Below are 18,678 nucleotides of genomic sequence, written 5' to 3'. Positions count from 1 at the left end.
AGCGAGGGAGTGAGGGAGGGAGGGAGAAGTTACATTGCGTCTTTGAATCATCCTGTTGTAGCTCAAGATTTGAAAGTGAAGGACTTTAGCCGTAAGCGACCATTGCTGGAAAGCCCTTGACTGCACTCGATACCTCAGCACTCTCCACGTGTACGAAGAGGTTCTTCGCAAGTATGCCAGCAAGCTTGTCCAGGCGTTGAAAGCTCGTTCACGTGACTTGGAACCAAAGAATCGCCCCTTTTGAAAGCTTGCAAGAGATAAATTGCGGTTGGTCGATGACAGCACCGCCTGCTAACTCTCAGTTTGATCGAAACATGCGTCAGTGCTCGCACCTGTGCATTCCATTCTCGAAGGAATTCAGTTAAAAGCCTATACTTGTTCTTCGAAGATAATTTGGAATGCAACTTGATGAGTTTTGACGTTTTGTTGACGACGAAGGTCCACAGATGAAGAAATTCTTTGTAGGTGTTGCGAGAAGTTTTGGATTGGATGCGGTCATGCATGAGGTTTAGATGCTATGTCAAGGTGAGCGAAATTCACTTGCAAGGAAAGCGCAGACCTTCAGGTCATTGTAGTGCAATTGCCAATTCCTGAAGGCAGATTTCTGGTCCTGTACCACTTGTCTAGCAACGATTTTCCTGTACCTTGAAAATCTCTCTCTTTCTTCATCAGCATTGCTTCTTAATCGCTGACGCACAAACCAATCAGACGAAGCTTTGGGAAGCAGCTGATTCAAACCTTGAAGATCTGTTTCACAAGCGTCCTTCCAGCTTTCCATCGGATGATAATGTGTATCATGTTCAATCTTTTCTTGGCGTGTGATTCTTGGCTCCAGAAGACAATCGCTTTCTTCTTGACTGCAAAGTTCTGGTGGAGAGTCAGGAGGGTCGGAGATCACTACAAGTGAGACCTGCTTGTGAATCAAAAACAACGATCGGCTCTTGCGAAGTTTCTTGGACCTGCCAAAGGCGATCAAACGACCACCGCAAACTCAACACACTCGCATACCGAATGGACTCGGCCCACTCTCTGAGCACATAGCTCACTAACTCTCTATTCCATTTGGAGTTTGAACGGTCCATCATAGCGATGGCCTTGAGAGCTTTCTGTCGAATCGCTTGCCAACTCTGTTCAAACACATCACGCATCTTTCAGCGGGTGTGGTCTGTGAGGTGCTCACCTGGAATCCCCAGCTCTTGACTGCATGGAGATGTCGGTTTCTTCCTTGCTTTGTGAGATGGTTGAGGATTGCTAATGACCCGGTCACTTGAAACCAGAGGTTGAGCACTTTCAGTTCCCGTCGTTCCTGATATTCGGCATGACGTCATCGCACGTCGAGCTGGAACTGGCGAGATTCACCTGCCCCCTTTGCACGATTCTTGTGATGGTCTTTCTCTTCATCTCCTGCATCTCGACAAATCTCATCCAGTCCTTCATGGCGCCTCTCATGCTGGAATCCTTCGCTTTCACCTCCACGCGATCATACGCCAACGCCAAGTGACTGTTGGCAGCACAGGTCAGACGGAGAGACAGGAGCTCGTTTACCAACCGCGTGAACAAGCACTGATCCTTCCAAGCTCCGTAGATGGTCTGCAGCTCTTCTCGAAGCCAGCGACAAACGGCTGTCCTGAGCCGATTCCGCATCACCGCATTGTCCTGTATTTGGACATCCAGTTTTCGAAGAAAACAACACCTTGTCACAGAGTCAGCCGATCATTGTGAGTCAACGGATCATTACTGGTCTGCTGAACAAAGTGTCTCTTTGCTTTTGCATGAGCATGGCTCTTCTCCCGTTGATATCTTGCATTATCAACCAATGCTTTCAACACAACATGAGCAACAGCCCGAACATGTCGCGCAATCAGGAATCCGATGGCTCTGGGCTGTTGTGAAACCAAATGGATCAGAATGATCAAGGTGGAGATCACGACAAGCCAACAAACAACAGACTGTCAGCAGGAAGCAGGAGGAGGATGAGGTGAGGAAGGCACGAGGAAGACAGGACAAGGGAGGAGCAAGTGAGTGGCAGGCAGTGAGCACACGCAACGCTCTGGCACCTGCTTCTTAGGATGGACGTGCAGGATCAGTGAAGCGAGCCACATGGAGACGAAGGACTCTTGCCATCTGAGAGGTTCAAATCACCATGAACCAATGGATCACCATCCTGTCGTGTCTCACTTTGACATGTTGGAAAAACTTCTAGCGAGGCCATGCGCTCCCATGGAAAAGTAGCTAGCACAACACCTCAGCCTTGTTGCTGCGAGAGGCAGACACGTAACATACCGATGGAACGAAACCTCGTGATCTAGCGTCTGATTGTGAGAAAGGGGAGATGCTCCATTCCTCGGGGTTGCGACTGAGGCCCAATGTCAACCGCACATGAATGTATACAGTTCATTCTGGAATACCTGGTGAGGGCGTGGGAGATACATCCATCGAACGCGAAAATTTCCCATGAAGAGAAAATTTTGAAGACGTTGCCATGGAGTATTCGCACACGATGCCTCTAAGAAACAGGCGATTAGGATTCAACACAAGTCATTAGTACACCTCAGATATCAAAGTATTTGTAGCGCTTTACGCACAGCTCTCCTTGTCTCCCTGAGTCTCCCTGTATCTATCCCCTCCCCTCCCCCCCGCTCTCCTCCCCTCTCTCACTCCAAGTGCCAGCCGTCAATCCTTCTCCCCCTTCTCCATCCCCCTCCCCTCACAAGCAAGAAGCAAGCAGCTCCCTTCCTCTCCTCTGTCCTCCAACCATCATGGCTTGTGTCTCGTCCCTTCCATCCCCTAACATTAGACCGCGGATGCCTCCGCTGAATGGGATCACATACCCCACCCCCTTTGATACCAAGATTCATACAAAAAGACCGGTACTCAGTCTTTTAGAGTAACACAGGACCTACCCCTGGCTCCTCTAAAAGAAACGAAATAATATCACCCCCACCCCCCACCCACCTCTGTATTCCGCTCTCGTGCTATGGTAGGGTACCGCGAGTGCCGTATAGCACCCCCGGCACTAGCCTGCGGCAGCCTCAGGCGACCTCAAGTCCGGTCCCCGAACTTGAAGTCACTGACGGCCCTCGGACGGCTCCCCGGAGGCACCGAGGCCTGATTCTAGTAACCCCCCGGAAGTTCGTCGGAGCCAGCGCGGCGGCACTGTGACTTCAGTGGAATCCGATGATGGGACCGGGGGCCGGGCCTCAGAGTCCGATCCCGGCGGCCGCATCACATGATCGCCGGGACCGTCCGACACAGTGACAGCCCGGCCCGGTGCGAGCGGCGCAGCCGCCGCGCTACACTGCACTGGCCCAGGACTCCGCCGCCGGGATGGCCCCCCGGGGGGGCCGCTGCCGGCTGCCGCGTGCCCGGCGGGCCGGGCCGGGCCGCACAGCGGCAGTGCCGCGGCCACCCCGCGTCCGCGGTAGCCGGGCCCTGACCGTGACTGGCCCGGGCACCTGACTTTTACTCAAAATTAAGTTAAAAATCAGTACGAGGACAACCTGACATCCTGCCTCCCTGGGGTACGGTAATGACCCCCACCCTTAAGAAAAAGATCTAAATAGAAACTTACACCCCACCGGTCCTGATAATTTAATACTCCCTTCTGAACTGCAGTACCCCAAATACCACCCCCACCCCCTACCCCCATTCTGCAGATCGAACAAGTTGCTATCACCCCATGAATTCCCTTTATAAACAGGGTTGGGCAGGGGTATATCAGGGGTACTTCTTCACCACCACCCTTTTAAGGGGTACCCTACTTGAAAAAATATCCCTGCACTTTATCGCTTTCCACACCCCATTTGAATAGAAAGTACCCCTACTTCTGAACACCTCTTGGGATCTATACCCCCTTGTTTCATGTCATTTACACGGGTCATAAACTAGTACCCTACCTATGTCGGTCACCCGCTTCCCAACAGTACCCCTCTGGCTTCCTTCTCCAGCGGACCCTGTGCCAAACTTGTGCTCTGAACGTGCGCTTGCTACCTGTGCTACTGTCTGCCTCCCCCTTCCTGCCCCTTCCTCCCCCCTCCCACACTCACTTGTTCTCGTGTGCTCTCTGTTCCGACCCGTTCTCTTCTCCTCTTTCTGGGTCGAGGGAACTTGATCTGCCTACTTGGTTTGCTCTAACTGTGGCTGGGGAAATTTGAAACTGAGTTATTGGAATCGAGCTACATCGCGTGGTAGGAGATTCTCTTACCAGCTCGAGAGCCTATTCCCAATCGTGGGCTATTGTTTGACAACTTCCTACTTTTGATCGAACCCACTGCCAGCTCAACATATCTGCCCTCCGCCCATCGCTTCTCGCTTCCTCCTGGGTTTGAACGCCGGGCAGAATAGAGCGAATCTTCTATTATTTTGATTGTCTCATCACATTCCATTCATGTGGGCCTGGCCTGGACATCCTGGTGCACCGCACCAACCACCTATGGGGCTCCCTCCTCAAGCTATGATGTATGCTTACCCAGGAATGCAGCCACCGCATTTTGCTCCTTACCCATATTATGCGCCCATGATGCCTCCACCCATTCCCATGCTGCCAGCTGGAAAAGAAATGCCAGGCGGGAAAACAAAGAGAAGAAGGAAAAACAAACAAGCGAAAGCTGAGGTATTTTTTCACATCTACTGAACATCGAAACGAGACTAAGTTGCTTTCCCAGGGAGCCCCAAAGAAACCAGCAACGTCGTTCGTCATGTTTTCTAACGCTCACAGAGAGGAGGTGAAGGCTGCCAACCCTGGCCTCTCGTTCATCGACGTGGGGAAGAAGCTCGGCGAGATGTGGAGGGAGATGGATCCCACTGTGAGGAAGGAGTGGGAGGATAGGGCCACAGCGGCCAAGGACGAGTATCTGGAAGCGAAGAAGATCTGGCTCGAGCATCGTTCTGTTCAGAGTGGACTTTATGGAGACTGAAGTGCCTCTGATATACATTTCTGTACATTTGAAACTATTCATTCACATCACAAATTTGTGTGTAAATTGCAATATCAGTTATCTGATTCAAGCAACCAGTCAACAACACATTAGTGTTTTATATCATAAAGCAATTGATCAATTGAAGTATTCAATTACGATTACATTAGTCCTTGGAATCTTCCAGAGTTACATATCAGTAGAGATTTCGTCAAAATCCTCTTTAGTCGCCTTCTAGTCTTCAAGATTCTCTGCACCTGCAGCCATTCCAGCAGCTCGTTGAGCAAGCCAGATCTTCTTCGCTTCCAGATACTCGTCCTTGGCCGCTGTGGCCCTATCCTCCCACTCCTTCCTCACAGTGGGATCCATCTCCCTCCACATCTCGCCAAGCTTCTTCCCCACGTCGATGAACGAGAGGCCAGGGTTGGCAGCCTTCACCTCCTCTCTGTGAGCGTTAGAAAACATGACGAACGACGTTGCTGGTTTCTTTGGTCCACCCTAGATAAAAACCTCTTAGAGCCTGATACTTACTGAGCAGATATACAATACCTGCGCGATCTTTTTCCTCCTTCTACGACCTTTTGTAGGAACTTCAGGCATCTTCCCTGGCCGCCCTGGTTGCGGGGGAGCTGGATATCCACCAACCATCATGGGATAAGGAACTGGATAGGGAGGATAGCCATGCATTTGAGCTGGATAAGGCCATCCTGCAGGAGGTGGAGGGTACCCAGGTGGATAAGTCCACATTCCCGCGGACACGGGAGCGTAAGGATCCAGCTTGACTGACGATACGCGCCGAGCTGAGCCGGCGACCTGTTTCTTCCTCACTCACAAGCTGATCCTGTGAGCAAGCGTCATGTTATGCTCAGTTTTGTAGCAGTATGTAGTGTTGACTTGCAAATGTTCAGTTCAACGGTTTCAAAAAAAAAAAATGAACTCGTATTCAGTGCAGGATATGGGCTTCGCATCCAGGTCTTAAAAACATGATTGTAGTGCATTGACTCCTCAAGGCATTATTTGTCATAATATACAGTTGAGTCAAGAGCAGGTTCTCATCCCAATACAATCATCGCAAACCAAAACAATCTGAAATGATGGTTTGTTCCAATCGACAAACGCAACCACATGAAAGTGCTTCATCACTGCCAATTTCAAACCTCCTCGCTAAATCTCTAATATGTTTCTAACTGCTCTGCAGTGTTCCTATCCTCCCTCTTATCCTGTACGTTTCTTCTCACCTAATTAGCAGCATCACTACCACGACAAGTATTCGTGTCTCATTTCCTGCCTAGTTCCGCTCTTGTTCCATCCTCTTTCATTCACGTAAGTTAACCATTCAGCATACCCTGGTCTTTCTGGTATTCGTTTCGCACTCTCGACGACATTCTCAATTTCTCTCTTCACTTCCCTCATGCCGTCAAGCGCTGCAATGAGTCGGCAGCCATTGATTGCTGATTGTCTGCGGCTTCAACAAGAAGGGGTGGGGGTACCTATGGAAACTCGAAGTACCCATACTGTTCCCTATCATTCTTGGGGTAGTGAAAGGCCTCAAGATGTCGTATGTGTGGTAGGGGTGATAACGGCGCGGACTCAGAGACCAGCCGGGGTGGGTAGATTTGAATCCAGTACCGGTAGTTTTCCTTGAAAAAAGATGGGGTGATCAAGAAGAACTCACAACGGCGGGGTTGATATGTGTTCCAAGGGGGTGATTTTGAGGCACAGGGACAGGTGGGGTAGATCACCCACCCTCTTTTCCCCACTGTACTTGAAGGGGTTATCATCGCAGAGGTCGGAGCGTCCTCCTACTGATTTTTAACTTAACTTTGAGTAAAGATAGCAGAAAGGGCAGAATTTCTTGCCCTCCTCAGGCACTGATGCTGCCGCAACTTGTTGCAGTTCACAGTGACAGTCCGATTGTTGACTCGGAGGCCTGCGGAGCCCCCCGCCCGGCGGCGCGGCGCATGACGGCATGGGCGAGGTTGAACCGTTAGCTGGCCCAGGGCCGCCCAGCCGCTGAGCAGAGCACTGTTGCGGTCAGTGCCACGGCGGTCTCGGAATCATCGAAAGAGACTGACTCCGCCTTCCGAAGTTCATAAGGTATGGCACTTCGGCAGTGCAGCAAGAGAGAGCCTAATTTAAGTCAGTATGATTCACTGAATACTAGGTCTGATCATGATCCGATCACTTGAACCCGGGCCACTGTGGCAGGCTGAGCCTCGGAATAGACTCTCCGGCAGACATAAGAAAAAGGTGATGTTGCACCTGCACATGATGACGTTACGTCAGTACTACGGTAACGGACATGGCAGCATCATGCGAGTAGTCGCAAGAGGCTACGTACGCTGGCGAGATGTATAAATGGTATGATGAAAGCATGAGGCTGGTATAAACCGATACACATGTTTCATTTACTCATGGTGTATTACGAGTTAAGCCTGACCTCGACATATAACCCATCTTAGACGTTGGCCACGTCGTCAGAGTGGGACTGCACGAACATTGACGTGTGTTCTCTTACTGCTGTACATCAACAAATCTAGCTTCATTCCTCATCTGTTCTACTCCTAAGTGCACTATCGCTCAGTTGCTGGACTATACCCGCATGTCCAAAAGGGAGGAAGAGTACGGTATCATCACACGGGTGCACTGTGTGCCGCTGAGCCGCGGCCTCAGAGTGCAGTGAGTCGGACTCTCGAAGGTCACCAGTAGAGCCTGGGATATCTGAAGCCGGCTGATGTAAGCTCCTGTAGCAGGTTTCTCCGGGCCTGGGCTGAGAAAGGGATATGAGTTGCTTCCCCAGCTTCTCTGTCGTCCGAAGCCGAAGCCCGAGGAGGGTCATGATGACTCGCTACTCAAGCAGAGGTTGGAAGAAGCGACAAGAAGGATCTCAGAGCTTGAGGCCGTGGTGAGAAAGCAGCCTGTCAAAGATCCCCCAGCCCGTCAAGCATCTCCAGCCCTACGACCCGGCCATCAAACGAGACAGAGGCAACATCGACATCAAATCACAAATCAGCAATCCCACGGCTGATCCACCAGCTAGTGTTCAGCAAACGACAAGCTGGACTTTTGTCCCCGACGACATCAGCTCTGATCTCATGAAGCTCTTTCAGACCCTCGAGACTCAAAGGAATACAGTCCGATTCTCAACCGTCAACAGCCGCATTGCTCCGAGTCGGCCGCGTCGATCGGACGCGTCGGCCCTCGTGCCGCAATCAGGCCCTGACAACTTGAGCCCAGGCTCGTACGACGACGACCAGGTCAGAGTCGCAAGATACTGGGAGCTCGAGTGCAAGGCCGTCACGGCGGAGCCTCCGAGTGCATCCCCGGCGGGACTCCGAGAGCGGCGAATCCTCTTTCGGGGTTACAGGGTATGGCGGAGAGCGCTCTATCGGCTCTACAGCAGACGGCGACAGCGAGGAGGCTCGAGGAGGCGCTGAGGAGCCCGCCGGCGAAGGCAGGAGGGAGGGCGGGAGGAGATGGTCCGACGTCGCACAAGAGCAAGTTTGAGGTGAATGAGTCAGACGGTACAGGCGGGGGAGTATGCAAGGCCGTGTGCCCTGAGAGGCCTGCATGGAGCCTCGGAGTCGCTTCCTCCCAGCAGACCAGACCCCCAGCGCAACTCTGCCTCTATTGGAGAGGGCTTGAGGTTTGAATAACCGTCTAACCGTCAAGCAAGTTCCTGTGGTGACTCAAAGGGTGTGCCGTGAGAGCGTTATATAAGATTATAAGATATATGACTAAAATCACAGTACTGTCAAAGGTACCATCCCAGCACACATTATGCTACAATGTACCGTCATCTGCTTCACTCACATGTTACAGGTAATCTTCCAGTAGGGTGGTTGTACAACAAGGGGGGGTGGGGGTGCAGATGTTGTGCTGTGAACCTGTTGTATCGACCTGATTTTGAAGAGGACAAGGGGGGGTATGTCACCATCATCTCAAAAAGAGTTGGTAGGGTCATTGTGTCTGGGTACAAAGGGGGTAGGGTTACAGGGACATAGTTACAAGGTAAAGCCTGATACAGGCTGGGTGGTGTATAGTAAGTTTCCTCATCCTGGGGTGGGGTGTAGGATATACCGGTGATTTATTAGTCTATTGGGGGGGTATCATCTGGGCATGCTTGATGGGTTCATGATTTGGCAGGGGTAGTGGAAAGGGTCGGAACCCGGTCTGCAAGAAGGTCAAGCCTAAAACGAAAAGACCACATTTTCCCTCATCCCTTTTTTTCAGATAGAATCTCCGCTGCCCCGTGCTTTCCAACGCAAGTTGGCGAGTCTTGTCGATTAACCCCTTCCTTTTCAGGTGATCTGACCCTTAAACTTGAAAATATGAACTATTTTACTACCACTTACAAAGGAAATTTCGAATCAATTGCACTTATTTCGATATGTATCCCGAAATTAGCATAGATTTTGGTAGCCATCTACAAAGAATGACGTCTGCGTGAGGTTCAGGTCATGGGGGCATATACATTTAGGGATAAAAGTTTTGAAAACACCCACAAAGTATCCACAAGTACCTAAAATATATAATACTAAAGTTTACTCAATAAGAGTAAATCTGTAGTATTTTACTCTTTGGTTTCAGCTAAGACCAGTGGATAGTACCACCTTTCCGTGAAAACCTTCGAAACAGTCCAACCTCACGGCGCTCGCCATGTTGCTGTAGGCCGTGAGGAGGAGGGAGAGCAGGGATGGGGATCGAGAGGAGGGAGGAAGCGAGGAGAGTTTAATGAGCAAGAGAAGGAAAGGACGAGCGATAGCAGATGAGAGGGAGAGAGGAGAGGAAACGAAGTGAAGACAGTAGAAGGCATACGAAGTGCAAAGGCGAATGGTCGAAGAGGGTTTGAGGGGTGAACAGATAGACAAGGAAGAGAAATGAATGGCAAAGTATAAAACAGATTTAGAGAGCAATGGTCTGACTCTTCTTTTTCATTGTGATACAATAATCCATCGCAGAACAATTTGTTTGGATGCAGTGAAACTAGTTGCAGTCATTGTTGTCTGCAGTTGTGTGTTAGGTTGCTTTAGTTTTCCTTGTTCTGATCTTCTTTTGCAGAAAGCGTACAGCATGGTTGGTTCTCAGCCGCTGTTTTCACGCACAGCCGTTGTGCTGATAGGATACCAGAAAGATTACTTCGGAAGGGATGGCAAGCTGCATGGGGTCATCCAAGCATCCTCGGACTCTGTGCTAAGGAACACCCTCAAGATCATCAACAGCCTCAAGGACACAAGCGTGCTCTTCATCGAGACTCCGATCATCTTCACCAAGGACTACAGCGAGCTCCTTGAGCCGAGCGGGATCCTCAAGGTCATCAAGGACGTGCAGGCCTTCAAGATGGGAGACAAAGGCAGCGAGACCATCCCAGAGATCACGCAGTTCGGCGACAGAATCATCCAGATCCCGGGGAAGCGAGGGCTGAACGCGTTTGCAGGAACTTGTCTAGAGGAGCTTCTCAAGCGAGAGCGAGTGACGGATGTTGTTCTTTGTGGAGCCGTCACGAGCGTTTGCATAGATTCCACGGGACGCGCTGCACATGGGCTTGGTTTCCGCGTGCATCAGCTTGAGGACTGCACGTGCGGGAGGACGCAGGCTGAGCAAGAATGCTACTGCAATGAGATCTTTCCGCTATATGCGTCAGTCACTAAGACTGATGACATTGTGTCCAAAATCTTGCAGGCTGAAGCTGGGAGGGTGTATGTTCCCCCATTCCTTGTTCTGATCTTCTTTTGCAGAAAGCGTACAGCATGGTTGGTTCTCAGCCGCTGTTTTCACGCACAGCCGTTGTGCTGATAGGATACCAGAAAGATTACTTCGGAAGGGATGGCAAGCTGCATGGGGTCATCCAAGCATCCTCGGACTCTGTGCTAAGGAACACCCTCAAGATCATCAACAGCCTCAAGGACACAAGCGTGCTCTTCATCGAGACTCCGATCATCTTCACCAAGGACTACAGCGAGCTCCTTGAGCCGAGCGGGATCCTCAAGGTCATCAAGGACGTGCAGGCCTTCAAGATGGGAGACAAAGGCAGCGAGACCATCCCAGAGATCACGCAGTTCGGCGACAGAATCATCCAGATCCCGGGGAAGCGAGGGCTGAACGCGTTTGCAGGAACTTGTCTAGAGGAGCTTCTCAAGCGAGAGCGAGTGACGGATGTTGTTCTTTGTGGAGCCGTCACGAGCGTTTGCATAGATTCCACGGGACGCGCTGCACATGAGCTTGGTTTCCGCGTGCATCAGCTTGAGGACTGCACGTGCGGGAGGACGCAGGCTGAGCAAGATCAGTATTGTCAAGAGATCTTTCCGCTATATGCGTCAGTCACTAAAACAGATGATGTCATTGATCAGATCTCAAGTTTGGAGAAAGACAGGAAGTACGAAGACAACGCGTGGCGAAGGTGGACAGACTTGAGGAATCTTGTTGCTACTCTCAGTTTCAAGACGCATCGAGAAGTTGAGAGCGAAGAAGAAGACGAAGCGAAGACTTCAAAGTTTCTCGAGCTTTGCACAGTCAAGAGGATCTGGAAGTGGATGACGTTGCATCCTGAGACTGCAACGGAGCTCAAGCTGTATCAAGATGAGATCCACGTGCAGATTCAGAACAGATTGATGGACCACGCTGCTGAGCTTGCCGAGAGGAATCTAGCTCTGGAAAAATCGGTAAAATCCGCCGGCAATGGTATTCTGTTCAACGAATTCCAAGAGGAGATCGCGAATTGTCCTTATGTGACATTCCTTTGCCACGGGACGGACGAGTCTGGGCTGGCAGCTCGTCTGATCAAGCTGATGCTGAACAAACTTGTCCAAGTGGAGGATGTCTCGAATGAATCAGACAACAAGGGCAAGCTCTACAACCCACGGGTCTTCCTCGAGAGTGACAACTCTGAGAGCCAGTCTAGCCTTCTCGATCGCGTCTCCAAGTCCAAAAGTGTCCTTGTGCTTCTCAGCGAGTCTGTGCTGTTTCGTGCTGGCATCCTGTGTGAGCTGTTCACAGCGATTGATAAGAACATCCCGATTCTGAGTGTTGAGATTGAAGGGGCTGGTTTCAACGTCAGCAACGAGAACCTCAGGGAGTACCTGGATCTTCACGTCGACGAGAACACACTCGTGTACGTGTCTCAAGCTTGCAAGCAGAACAAGACCTTTGAGGATGTGGAGACAGTCATCAGGTGGATCCTCGAGCTTCCAAGGATGGTTTACAACCCGTCCGCCCGACAGGCTTCTCAGTGGTCTCAGCTGCAGGCCGTGGCTAAGAATGTCGTGCTGTCTTGCGGAGATTTCTCCAATGAGTACAAGCTGAGGCTTTCAACACCTGATGCAGTGAGGACTTTCATGCCTTCCTCCGATACTCCATCGCTCTACTCCAACTACCTCGTCTTCGACCAGGGAGACGGCAGGGCCACAGCAAGGATCTTGAAGCTGCTCTTTGACGAGATCATCCCTTTTGCTCGTGGATTCACCTACTTTGAAGAGGAAGAAGCTCAGATGTCTTCCCTCCTGCGCCACATGGAGAATGCTCAGAACTTTGTTGTACTGTTGACAGACAACACGCTCACAAACCCCCAGGTCATCATGCACATTGTGCACGCGTACCGCACACGCAAGCCTGTGATCCCAGTTCCCATCGAGAAGGACTTTGATTTTGCCGAGTACTTGAATGATGATTTCTACTTCGGACTCTCCGACAACTTCAACGAAGCCTCGCGTGCCTTGTTCCGTAACGAGAAGATCCAGTTCAAAGAGATCTGCAAGGCTCTTCGCAGCATGTTCTCAGCGAGCGCGCAGCCGTTCTTCCCCTACGCTTCTGAGATGGTTCAACATGCTCAGGTCTGTGAGATCGTCCGCAAGTTTGAGTTTGGCAGCAACAACGGAGTGACTTCGATGCTCTACGACGTGTTCCCAAAGCACATTGCAGACACTCTCATGGCGGGCAAGAAGGTGTATCCCGAGCACCGAGACTGCGTCACCATCTTCTTCTCCGACATCGTCAGCTTCACGGACATCAGCTCGACTCTCCCTCCTGAGAAGATCTCGGACATGCTAGACCGTCTCTACTCCCGATTCGATAACATCACACACGACCACGCGATCTTCAAAGTTGAGACCATCGGCGACGCCTACATGGCAGTGACCAACCTCGTCGAGGATCAGAAGGAAGATCACGCCCTCCGCATCGCTCAGTTCGCAAAGCTCGCAGTTCAGTGTGCGTCCGAGACCCTCATCGACCGCGACGATCCTTCCAAGGGCTACGTGCAGATCCGTGTCGGGTTCCACTCCGGTCCTGTCGTGGCCAACGTGGTAGGCAGCAGAAACTTGCGCTACTGCTTGTTCGGAGACACAGTGAACACAGCTTCTAGGATGGAGTCAAACTCCGAGGTAGGCAAAAAGATCCCCGTTGTCCTGCTTTGTATGTTCCTTCTCCTTCTTGCCGTGTTGGTTGCCTCTCAATTCTGTAGATCGTGATGATTTTAATAGGCTGGCCGCATCCACTGCTCCAAGTTTTCTGCTGATCTCCTCAAGAGTCAAGGAGGGGAGAGCGAGTTTCGCATCACCAGCCGAGGCGTGCGGCAGATCAAAGGCAAGGGAGACATGGAAACCTTCTGGGTTGAATGAGTAAGTTGAAGAGAGAGAAAGGTTGGAAAGACTGACATGCGTGCGATAGACAACAAGAAAAAACAGAAGGTGGAAGGGTAGGGAGTGCAGACACAGGATTGCTGGGGATGTATTGTAATTTGTTTATTTGCTTTATTTCTTTGTGCTGTTTAAATACAACGACGACATGAAAAGATCATTGAGATTTCTGAATGCGAATGCCTTGAGACTCCAGATGCTGCTCGGCTCCTTCCTGAAATCCGAGGGAGCAGATAAGTAGAAGTACAACTAAGGGTGAGAGGGAGGGGGGGAGGACAAGGCGTGAGGAGGACAGAATCAGAGGATGGAGGTGGAGGTGGAGGTGGAGTAACAGCAGAAGATGATAGGAAGGGGAGAAAGGAGAGTCAGCACGGTGAGGATGAGCTGCGGTGTTGGTTCACCTTGTATGGCGACTCTTGCAGTGTGAGCATGGCAGACGCATAAATGATCTGATCCCTTTCCTGCCGCAAACGATCATATAAGGTCCTAGGACGGAAAGGAGGGAGGGAGGGAGGGATGGGAAGGAGGGAGGCAGGGAGGCAGGGAGGGGGGGAGGGGAAGGAGGGAGGGGACGGAGGGAGAAGGGAGGGAGGGAGAGGAGGGAGGGAGCAACTGAGAAAAGGGGGGAGAGATGGAGCAAGGGAAGGGAAGATTCGAAGGAGGGAAGGGGTTGAGAGGAGAGGGAGGAACCTGAACCAGCGCTTGGTTCACAGCATTGCGAAAGTTGGGAACGCGTATGAAGTGAGCGCTGTAAGTGAAGGTCGGGAGGTAACCGCGGGAAATCTTGTGCTCCCCCTGCGCTCCTGCCTCCACCCGTTGAAGCCCCATGCGGATGGCGGCATCGATGGCCTGGAGGAGGCGACGAGTAGCGATCAGAGTGGAAAGAGAGGCGGAAGGGGAGGGGAAGGGGGGAGAGGAAAAAGGGAAATGCAGGGAAGGAAAGAAAACTTGAGGACGAATCGAAACAAAGGAGAGGAGGAGAGGAGGAGAGGAGGGGAGGAGGAAAGGAGGGGAGGAGGAAAGGAGGGGAGGAGGGGAGGAGGAGAGGAGGAGAGGAGAAGAACCTGGTAGTAGCAAAGCTCAAAGTGCAAAGAGTCGTACTTCTTGCTACATCCCCAGTTCCTGCCATACAGGCAGTCTCCTCCAATGAGGTTCAGCGCTCCCGCCACCAGCTCTCCAGTCTCCTCCTCCTCCGCCACCACGAGCAAGACCTTGTTTGCCATTTCCCTTCCCAACAGGGTGAAGAACTTTCGGTTCAGGTAAGCCTGCCCCCATTTCTCATCTACCGTATTGAGGTAGAACTGATAGAACGCATCCCAATGCCTCTCCTCAATCTCTTCTCCCGTCAGAGCCTTCACCCTCACCCCCGCCTTCGCCACCTTGTTCCTCTCCTGCCTGATGCTCTTTCTCCTCGACTGCTTCAGCCGCATCAGGAACTCGTCGAAACTCTGGTACCCTTCGTTCCTCCAGTGGTACTGTATCCCCGTCCGCAGCAGGAACCCTTGCCTGCCCATCAGCTCCCAGTCTTCCTTGGTGGGAAATGTCACATGCGCACTGCTCAGCCCGTACTTACTACACAGTTCCACCATCCCCCGAGCCAGCGCCCTCCTCGCTCTCCTTGCCTCCTCCTCCGTCTCGCCCCTCGCCATCAGCCTCGGCCCCATCACAGGAGTGAAAGGCACGCAGCACTGCAGCTTCGGGTAGTAGTTGTCGCTGGAGAACGTCCTGTATGCTCTAGCCCAGGAATGGTCGAACACATACTCCCCATAGCTGTGGCCCTTGAGGTACACAGGAGCGCAAGCAAGGATGCGACTGCTGTGCTTGTCATGCACAACAAGGTGGTGGGGGGCCCAGCCCGAAGCCCCTGAAGCCGATCCAGATTCCTCGAGGGCGTTCAGAAACTCCCACGCGAGGAAGGGATTCTCCTTGCCCTTCCCTGCAGCCTCCTCGCAGCACTTGTTCCACTCTAAACGATCGATCTTACTGATCGCTGTGTAGATCTTGACCTCCATGTCGATGTCAGTGTCTTCCTCCTCTCCTCCTCCTCCTCCTTCAGACAGTTTCAACTTCGATACATCCATTCTCCATCGTCCCATCGCACTCCGATGAGACTTGAAGGCAAGGAAAGCCCGAGCATACTGTCCGTTGCCCAACTGAGTCCCGACGTTCGCACGACACACCATGTGAGCGGAGGATGGTCCTTTCGCTGCAGGAAAGAAGTGTTGAGCAACTGGGTGGAGAGAAGGAGCTGCAGTGAGAAAACTCTCCACCGTTGCCAGTTGAGTTCCAATGAGTAACAAAACTTGCAGAAGGAGAAAAAGTTCATTCATGATGTTTGCTGTAGAGAAACGCAACAAATCTTGTCCGGCCATATGTCACAACATCAGCACCGTTGACCACTTGCCCAGTAAGTTCTTTGCGAAAGGGTTCTTGAGTCTAAAGAATCGCAACTGCCTTCTGATCAATCGGAGAGAAATTCTGTCATTGCATTGGAAAGGCTGCTAGAAACGATCTCGTAGGTCCCTTGTACGTCGGATTCGGATTCTCCCGTGTGTTCTCCTCAATCTGCTCCTCCTCCTCTTCCCTATCTCTTTCCTCTCGCCTCTTGGTCTCCTCCTCCTCCTCCTCCTCCTCTCTCCTCCTCTTCCTCTCCTCTCCTCGAAGCGCCTTTAGGCCATGCCCGAGGAAAGAGCCTAGCAAGGTACCCCCACAAACCCGGTGGTAGTGACTGTTTGGAAAGGGGGTAGGGGTACAGGAAGGGAAGGGGGGTGGGGTACTAACAAGGCGGTGCTCAACCTTTCTCAGGGCAGGGGTCATAAAAATAAATTAATACTCAGAAAATACTATTTAATTTTCAATATTACACTTACATTTTTGAACAATATTTGATTTATTCTAGCAATTTGTCTCCCTAGGGGTACGAACCTGCAAGGTAGGGTGGATAACCTGATGGATATGAGGGCGATGAGAAGGAGGCGTACGGGTGACTCAGTGACTGTCAGTGCTGCCGGCGTACTAGTGGTGACCATGACGGGCCGGGCCGGGCGATCCGATCGGATCCGGCGACGGAGCAGATCCGAGTGACTGGGCCGCCACCGGGGGCCCGGAGGGACTCTGAGTCGTGAGATGCCGGAGGCAGTGACTGATCCTGGCCCGTGACTCAGCGGCACGCGGCACTCAGTCAGCCGCACAGATGAATCGGGCCCGGCGAACGGAGGGGGGGGGCGTGCTTTCAGTTGAGCGGCTAATCATTGAATTGACAAGTTTGACATGACCCACTGCTCTGCTCTACTACTGACTGAGTGAGTGACTGCTGAGGGTTCGCGGTGAGAACAACGAGGAAGGAGGCTGAGGAACAGTCGGATACCTCTCTCTAGGAAAGAGACTACTAGGCTAGGACACTACCGCGGGGCGAGTACTAAGTGATGAAGGAGACCAACTGAGCAGTAGTCTTAGGAACTTTCAGTTACAGTGGACCGCCGCTGAGCAGCTCAGCTTGAAACCGTTTGAACGGAATCACAGTTAGAAAACTTTGATCATTTTCTCTTCAACAGTGTTCATACCAAGGCAAGAGAAAATATGAGATCACTATTATCGTCCTCCGTCTTCACTTGTTGCTTCCTCCTCCTAAGTCATCGCCTTTCTCCATGTGCTGCCTCCTCCTGCAAGGTGTCCTTGGGATCATTCGAGGCCATGCTCGGCGTCCACGGCACTATCACCGATCCCAGCGGCATGCTGGCGAGCCGACCGGTTCCAGGGCCGCAGCGAGTGCTTATGACGGGCGGGAGGCTAACGGTCGTTGTCGGCGCCATGGTGGAGGTGAACGTGTATGCGACTGTGGAGATTCCGTTGCAGGACAGGAACGCTTCCATCCTGCTGCTGGAGGAGCCGGGGATTCCTAATGGCGCGTCACTCTCAGAGCAGAGATGCTTGCGGCAAGACGGAGTCTGCAACCCCGTGACGAGGAGGTTCCGCTGGGAGCCGAGGAGCGACCAGGTGGGGACATACCGGACATGCTTCCTTGCGAGTCTGGAGGAGGAGGCAGCTTGCGAGAGGGAGAGCGGATGCTTCGAGCTCGTTGTCGAGCCTCCCGATATCTCCTTCCTTCCCGTCGCTTCAGGGGTTGCGACTGCCATGGCCAACGTCGGATGCCTGTACCGTGCTTGCTTTAGAGCTAAGGATGTCAAGGACCTCTACTCCGTCGACATTTCCTTCTCCTTCAGCAACCTTTCCTTCACGGAGGACGGGACTTGCTCCAGCGACCTTTCCGACCCGTCCAGCTCCTCGCTCTCTCCCCTCTTCGCTGCCAGCACCGGCACGGCAGTCTTCGCTCCTCCTCCCTGCGAGAGATGCGTGTCCTGGAGGCCACAGCAGGGGCAGGAAGGGAGCGTCTTCGAGCTCTGCTCGCATGCCCAGGACAAGTCCAGTACGCGGTCAGTGTCGAGCTGCGTGAAGGTGGAGGTGGAGAAGTGCGTTGTGTGTTTGCGGGAGGGAGAAAGTCTCTTCCTGCTAGCGCGGAGGAGCGGTATGGAAGCGCAATGGCGGCACATATGGAACGCCAACGCAGCCCGGCTCTTCCCCGTCCTCTCGGATCCGAACGTGATAGTGGAGGAGGAGCTGGCAGTGCGAGTGGGGTCGTCGTACAGGATGAAGGAGCAGGAGACGGTTGAAAGTCTCGCAATGAAGTTCAGGACGACAGTGAAGACGCTGATGATGTTCAACCCTGAGATGAAGGAGACGACGAGATGGGTGAAGGATGCAATTGTTTGTGTGATCCCATGCTCAGGAAGCTTCTCAGCGTCTTGAGTGGGAGGAGGAGGATGGGGGGAGGGGAGGCGAGCAAAGGGAGGAGAGGAGAGGGTAGAGGAGAGGAGAGGGGAGTAGGAGATGGAAGGAAGGTGGAGGAGAGGAGGGGGGACCAATGAGAGAGAACAAGGGGATGTTGAGAGAGAGACAGGGGAGCGAAAGCGATTGCGTTAGAGAAGAGAAGAGTAAAGGTCTGCTGGTTGCTGTTCTCAACCCCGTTGGTGATATTTACACTTGTCTTTAATTTTGCTTTCGATTACAATTTACAACATTCTATCGGATACCATCGTGTCTGATTCAAGTAGGACACCATGACCGCAGCA

The 18,678-nt window shown here is 52.3% G+C and overlaps 8 protein-coding genes across 8 annotated transcripts in view; 5 read left to right on the top strand and 3 right to left on the bottom strand.

Annotated features, from left to right (window-relative positions):
- Positions 1-2,436, bottom strand: part of GUITHDRAFT_114566 (hypothetical protein) — a gene marked incomplete at both ends in the record, with an annotated part of 4,947 nt that extends 2,511 nt beyond the window's left edge. Inside the window, 14 exons of the mRNA XM_005826292.1 lie at positions 34-120; positions 560-688; positions 739-867; positions 911-959; positions 1,009-1,127; positions 1,181-1,306; positions 1,360-1,501; positions 1,550-1,598; positions 1,648-1,693; positions 1,739-1,819; positions 2,058-2,124; positions 2,179-2,232; positions 2,284-2,356; positions 2,409-2,436. Coding sequence (XP_005826349.1) covers positions 34-120; positions 560-688; positions 739-867; positions 911-959; positions 1,009-1,127; positions 1,181-1,306; positions 1,360-1,501; positions 1,550-1,598; positions 1,648-1,693; positions 1,739-1,819; positions 2,058-2,124; positions 2,179-2,232; positions 2,284-2,356; positions 2,409-2,436 — 1,179 coding nt within the window. The remainder of the gene's footprint in view (positions 1-33; positions 121-559; positions 689-738; positions 868-910; positions 960-1,008; positions 1,128-1,180; positions 1,307-1,359; positions 1,502-1,549; positions 1,599-1,647; positions 1,694-1,738; positions 1,820-2,057; positions 2,125-2,178; positions 2,233-2,283; positions 2,357-2,408) is intronic.
- A 2,201-nt stretch (positions 2,437-4,637) lies between these two features.
- On the top strand, positions 4,638-4,916 carry GUITHDRAFT_76406 (hypothetical protein; the record flags this gene model as incomplete). The annotated part of the gene is made up of 1 exon (XM_005826291.1): positions 4,638-4,916. A coding segment is annotated over one exon (279 nt), but the record flags the coding sequence as incomplete, so codon positions are not given.
- Positions 4,917-5,150: 234 nt separating this feature from the next.
- On the bottom strand, positions 5,151-5,603 carry GUITHDRAFT_114564 (hypothetical protein; the record flags this gene model as incomplete). The annotated part of the gene is made up of 2 exons (XM_005826290.1): positions 5,151-5,414; positions 5,466-5,603. 2 exons carry the CDS (start codon positions 5,601-5,603, stop codon positions 5,151-5,153), a joined length of 402 nt encoding a protein of 133 aa, XP_005826347.1.
- Positions 5,604-7,518: 1,915 nt separating this feature from the next.
- Positions 7,519-8,568, top strand: GUITHDRAFT_114563 (hypothetical protein; the record flags this gene model as incomplete). Its single annotated transcript, XM_005826289.1, has 4 exons — positions 7,519-7,543; positions 7,670-7,778; positions 7,834-8,284; positions 8,320-8,568. 4 exons carry the CDS (start codon positions 7,519-7,521, stop codon positions 8,566-8,568), a joined length of 834 nt encoding a protein of 277 aa, XP_005826346.1.
- Positions 8,569-10,666: 2,098 nt separating this feature from the next.
- On the top strand, positions 10,667-11,275 carry GUITHDRAFT_76475 (hypothetical protein; the record flags this gene model as incomplete). The annotated part of the gene is made up of 1 exon (XM_005826288.1): positions 10,667-11,275. A coding segment is annotated over one exon (609 nt), but the record flags the coding sequence as incomplete, so codon positions are not given.
- Positions 11,276-12,841: 1,566 nt separating this feature from the next.
- On the top strand, positions 12,842-13,686 carry GUITHDRAFT_89122 (hypothetical protein; the record flags this gene model as incomplete). The annotated part of the gene is made up of 3 exons (XM_005826287.1): positions 12,842-13,294; positions 13,394-13,531; positions 13,581-13,686. The coding sequence occupies 2 exons, from the start codon at positions 12,842-12,844 to the stop codon at positions 13,529-13,531; spliced, it is 591 nt and encodes a 196-aa protein (XP_005826344.1). The 3' UTR covers positions 13,581-13,686.
- A 228-nt stretch (positions 13,687-13,914) lies between these two features.
- On the bottom strand, positions 13,915-15,561 carry GUITHDRAFT_158421 (hypothetical protein; the record flags this gene model as incomplete). The annotated part of the gene is made up of 3 exons (XM_005826286.1): positions 13,915-14,010; positions 14,240-14,398; positions 14,614-15,561. 3 exons carry the CDS (start codon positions 15,559-15,561, stop codon positions 13,915-13,917), a joined length of 1,203 nt encoding a protein of 400 aa, XP_005826343.1.
- Positions 15,562-17,242: 1,681 nt separating this feature from the next.
- GUITHDRAFT_114560 (hypothetical protein) lies at positions 17,243-18,355 on the top strand (the record flags this gene model as incomplete). The annotated part of the gene is made up of 1 exon (XM_005826285.1): positions 17,243-18,355. The coding sequence occupies one exon, from the start codon at positions 17,243-17,245 to the stop codon at positions 18,353-18,355; it is 1,113 nt and encodes a 370-aa protein (XP_005826342.1).
- Between the last annotated feature and the right edge of the window lie 323 nt (positions 18,356-18,678).

This window comes from Guillardia theta (assembly GCF_000315625.1).
Source record: "Guillardia theta CCMP2712 unplaced genomic scaffold GUITHscaffold_76, whole genome shotgun sequence".
NCBI lineage: Eukaryota > Cryptophyceae > Pyrenomonadales > Geminigeraceae > Guillardia > Guillardia theta.
The sequence above is the reverse complement of the archived record's forward strand: the minus strand, read 5'-3'. Positions and strand labels throughout refer to the sequence as shown.